The sequence below is a fragment of the Sorex fumeus genome, unplaced genomic scaffold (assembly GCF_029834395.1).
Source record: "Sorex fumeus unplaced genomic scaffold, SorFum_2.1 ptg000094l, whole genome shotgun sequence".
Lineage (NCBI taxonomy): Eukaryota > Metazoa > Chordata > Mammalia > Eulipotyphla > Soricidae > Sorex > Sorex fumeus.
In genome coordinates, this window is record NW_026606151.1 from 22376456 (window position 1) to 22380322 (window position 3867).

The following is a 3867-nucleotide window of genomic DNA, read 5'->3' on the forward strand; positions in this document are numbered from 1 at the left end:
GCTAAAGAAAAGAACTGAGAATTACCTACATGTCCTTCAAGGGATTAAGAAAATCTGCTGTATATACATATCTCAATTACTTTAGTAATCAGAAGGAATTCCAACATTAAGTACAACCTGTACAAATCAGAGGGACATCATTATACTTCATGAGATGAAGCAGCCAGAGAAATACAAATACTACATGGTATCACATATGTGAGGAAACTAAATAAAAAGCTAATACCATAAGAGCAGAGGGTACAATAGAACGGTGGTATCCAATGTCTGGAGGAAACGGAGGTGAGGATGCTGTCAGTAAAAGAACAGCTTCTTATTTAGAAAAAGAATAAATTCTGAGGAGTGAAGGTTCAGCAGGCTGACCATAGTTAATAAACTGGTACTGTGCACCTGGAATGTACTTAAATCAAAATCTTAAGCATATGCAACACACACCCAGACACAAAAATGAACGATATTGAACATATGAGATGCTCGATGTTAATTTTCTTGTTTGTGATCATTCTTCAGTAAGAGTGACTATCAAGTCAGCCTGGTGGATACTTTCCAAATGTAATATAATAATTACCTTTGTGAATTATTCCTCAACACGTTAATTAAATAAAATCCAGGACAGTAAATAAGTGTCTCGAATTATATTTACCTAATTTTCCTTTCTGAATTATAAACGCAGCTGAATGAAATCACAATTTTAGCTTTCACTTTTCCTAAAAGTAAATAATTGAGTAAGATATGCCTTTAAGGAGGCCACAGATGGGGGACGGAGTGATTGTACAGCTTGTAGGGTGTTGGCTTTGGGGGCCACTGGCCAGGGTTTGATCCTCCTCTGCATCTCATGTGATCCCCTGAGCTCTGCTAGGATTCCTGAGTGCAGAACCAGGAGTAACCCTTGAGCATCACCGCTGTGACCAAAAAAAGAAAAAAAAATGTAGAAAAAGGGCACTGATAAAATATTAACAAAGGTAAGGGAATAGATGTGGAAGAACATCTCATACGTAACAAATTTTATTACACAGAATAATGTAGATAGCTGGCAAAATGCCAGTGCTTCATCTATATGCTTGTTCATTGGTGAGTTTTTATATATTTTCCCCCAGTTTCTGCACTCCAGATTGAACCCAGGAACTCACAAGCTTTCAAGCACATACTTGACTGCTAATGCACATAATCCACAGGACCTTTGAACTTACTATTTTTAATTTGTCCTCTTTTTTGGGGATTTGGTCCACTGGTGGTGCTCAGGACTTGCTCCTGGCTCTGTGTTCAGAGATCACTCTTGGGGGACCACCTGGGGTGTGGTACCAGGGAACAACTGGGGTCAGATGCATGCAGATAAGTATCTAAATCCCTGTACATCTCTCTAGCCCAAACATTATTGTTATTATTTAATTTTTTATAAAGTAGTTCACAATATTTTTATTACCTTTAATATTCAAACACCAATCCACCACTATTACAACTTCCCACCACCATGTTTTCATCCTGACTCCAAACCCCTGCCCCAAAGCAGAACCAAAATAATATATTTTGTATTGTTTGTTATGAAAACCTGCAGAAAATGCTCCAAAAAAGTTTCCTTAGAAGAAAGAATGTTGAGATTGTCGTATTTCACCCAGGGACCATTAAGCCCTTAATGATCATTAAGTCCTTAATGACCATTAAGCCCTTAAGAGATCACTAACATGTTGTTAAAGGTTGAGACTTGTGCGCATGTGTGTATCTGTGTGTGTGTGTGTGCGTGTGTATATATATATACACACACACACATATATATCTGTAAAAAATATCTCTCTAAGATTGGTTGCCTTCTACTTTGAACACCATCAAATGTGGTGCGGTGCTCTTGGAGTATGGGTGGTGTGTGGTATGAAGTGTCCAGGAATAGGTTCACTTGTGGGTGAGGCTCTGCCCAAGTGTGTGGAAAGTGCCATGAGCATGGTGGCGGTTGAGTTCTGGAGGTTTTCAGCTGCAGGGGCTTAGTTCCTTTGGGCAGGAAGGATCTCACCCACCCACCTCCAGGGTGCCTTGAGTGAAAAGGCTTGGCATGGAGTCCCACAGCATCTTATGGAGAGTGTCAAGTTATGCTCGCTTCCGGAGAAGGACGTGTGACTCTGGATAGCGGCTCATAACAAGATTATTTGGCGCCAGTCAGGGGTGGCTTATGGGCGTCACTGCTGAATTTCCAGAGACAGGGAACATTATTTTAAACATTATTTTAAACCTTTCTTATAACCTAAGTTTTATTTTTTAATCAAAGCATTTGTGCATTAGTTAACATCTGTATCTTCCTTTACTTCTTTGTTTACTAGCAAAATTGCATAAGTCAAATCAGAAGTTTTAATGATAATTATCAAGAAATAGGAAACGGAACTAATGTGTATTGAGACAAGTCATAAAATAATACTTTTTTTTTGGATAAAATTTCCTGTGTCCATTTTTTCTTTTTCATACTAACAGACCAATGGAACAAAACAATGAAACAGATGATGGATATCTTGTCTTGCTCGGATTCTCAGACCAGCCCCGATTGGAGTTTATCCTTTTTGTGGTGGTTTTGGTCTCCTACCTTCTGACAATAGTTGGCAACTCAGCCATCATCCTGGTCTCCCGTCTGGATGCCAAACTCCACACACCCATGTATTTCTTCCTCACCAACCTTTCTTTACTTGACCTTGGCTTCACTACCAGCACTGTCCCTCAGTTACTGTGGAATTTGAAGGGACCAGCCAAGACCATCACCTGGACTGGCTGCGCCATCCAACTCTACGTGTCCCTGTCCCTGGGTTCCACGGAATGTGTCCTCCTCACTATCATGGCATTTGATCGCTATGTCGCTGTGTGCAAACCTCTCAATTACACAACCATTATGCACCCCTCCTTTTGCAAGGCCCTAGCAGGGATAGCATGGGTAAGTGGAATAGGAAATAGTCTCATTCAAGTAACGATCACGCTTCGACTTCCTCGATGTGGACGTCACCGTCTGGATCACTTCGTTTGTGAAGTCCCTGCCATGGTCAAGTTGGCATGTGTTGACACACATGCGAACGAGGTCCAGCTTTTTGTGGCCACACTAGTTCTCATCCTTATTCCTATGTCATTGATACTGCTCTCCTACGGACTTATTGTGCAAGCCGTGACAAAACTTAAGTCAGTCCAAGCTTGGCGCAAGGCTCTTGGGACCTGTGGTTCTCATCTAATAGTGGTGTCCTTCTTCTTTGGGACCAGCTCGGTCATATACATCAAACCACAGAAATACTATGGCTATGTCGATGGAAAGTTCCTTACACTCTTTTATGGCGTTGTAACTCCCACCCTGAACCCCCTCATATATACTCTCAGGAATAAGGATGTGAAGGGAGCTATGAGGAGATTGTTAAGAATAGATGAAAAGTAAACTTTCTTGGCTAGAAAGTGACTTAAGATATATCATCAGACAATTGTTCTTGCATAGAGAATATACTTGTTTATTATTTTTCTGTATGTATATAAAGTATAAATAAATGGTTTTGAAAGAAAACACTTATGTTCATCTTGGGAGGTCATAGAACTTTGTTTGTATGAATGTGTATGTTGTGTGTGTGAACAAAAGAAAGAAATTGAGAGATTAAAAAATGAGTTTTTAAAATAATTTCCAAGGAAAAACTCATTTACAAGTATATGCAGTAAGTATAATTTATTGGTTAACTCTAGGGGGAATAAAATGATGGGATAGGAACAAACTGGAAATGATAAAATTATTCACTGTATCACTGTCACTGTCATGCCATTGTTCATCGATTTACCCAATTGGGCACCACTAACGTCTCCTTCATCTCTGTCACATGCTAGTGTAACGTGATGGCATATTGGGGGCTCTTTCAGGGTCAG

At 39.9% G+C, this 3867-nt stretch overlaps 1 protein-coding gene across 1 annotated transcript; it reads left to right on the top strand.

Moving 5' to 3' along the window:
• The first annotated feature begins 2461 nt into the window (after window positions 1-2461).
• LOC130040185 (olfactory receptor 2G3-like) lies at window positions 2462-3394 on the top strand. Its single transcript, XM_056132192.1, has one exon. The coding sequence runs from the start codon at window positions 2462-2464 to the stop codon at window positions 3392-3394; it is 933 nt and encodes a 310-aa protein (XP_055988167.1).
• The last annotated feature ends 473 nt before the right edge of the window (window positions 3395-3867 follow it).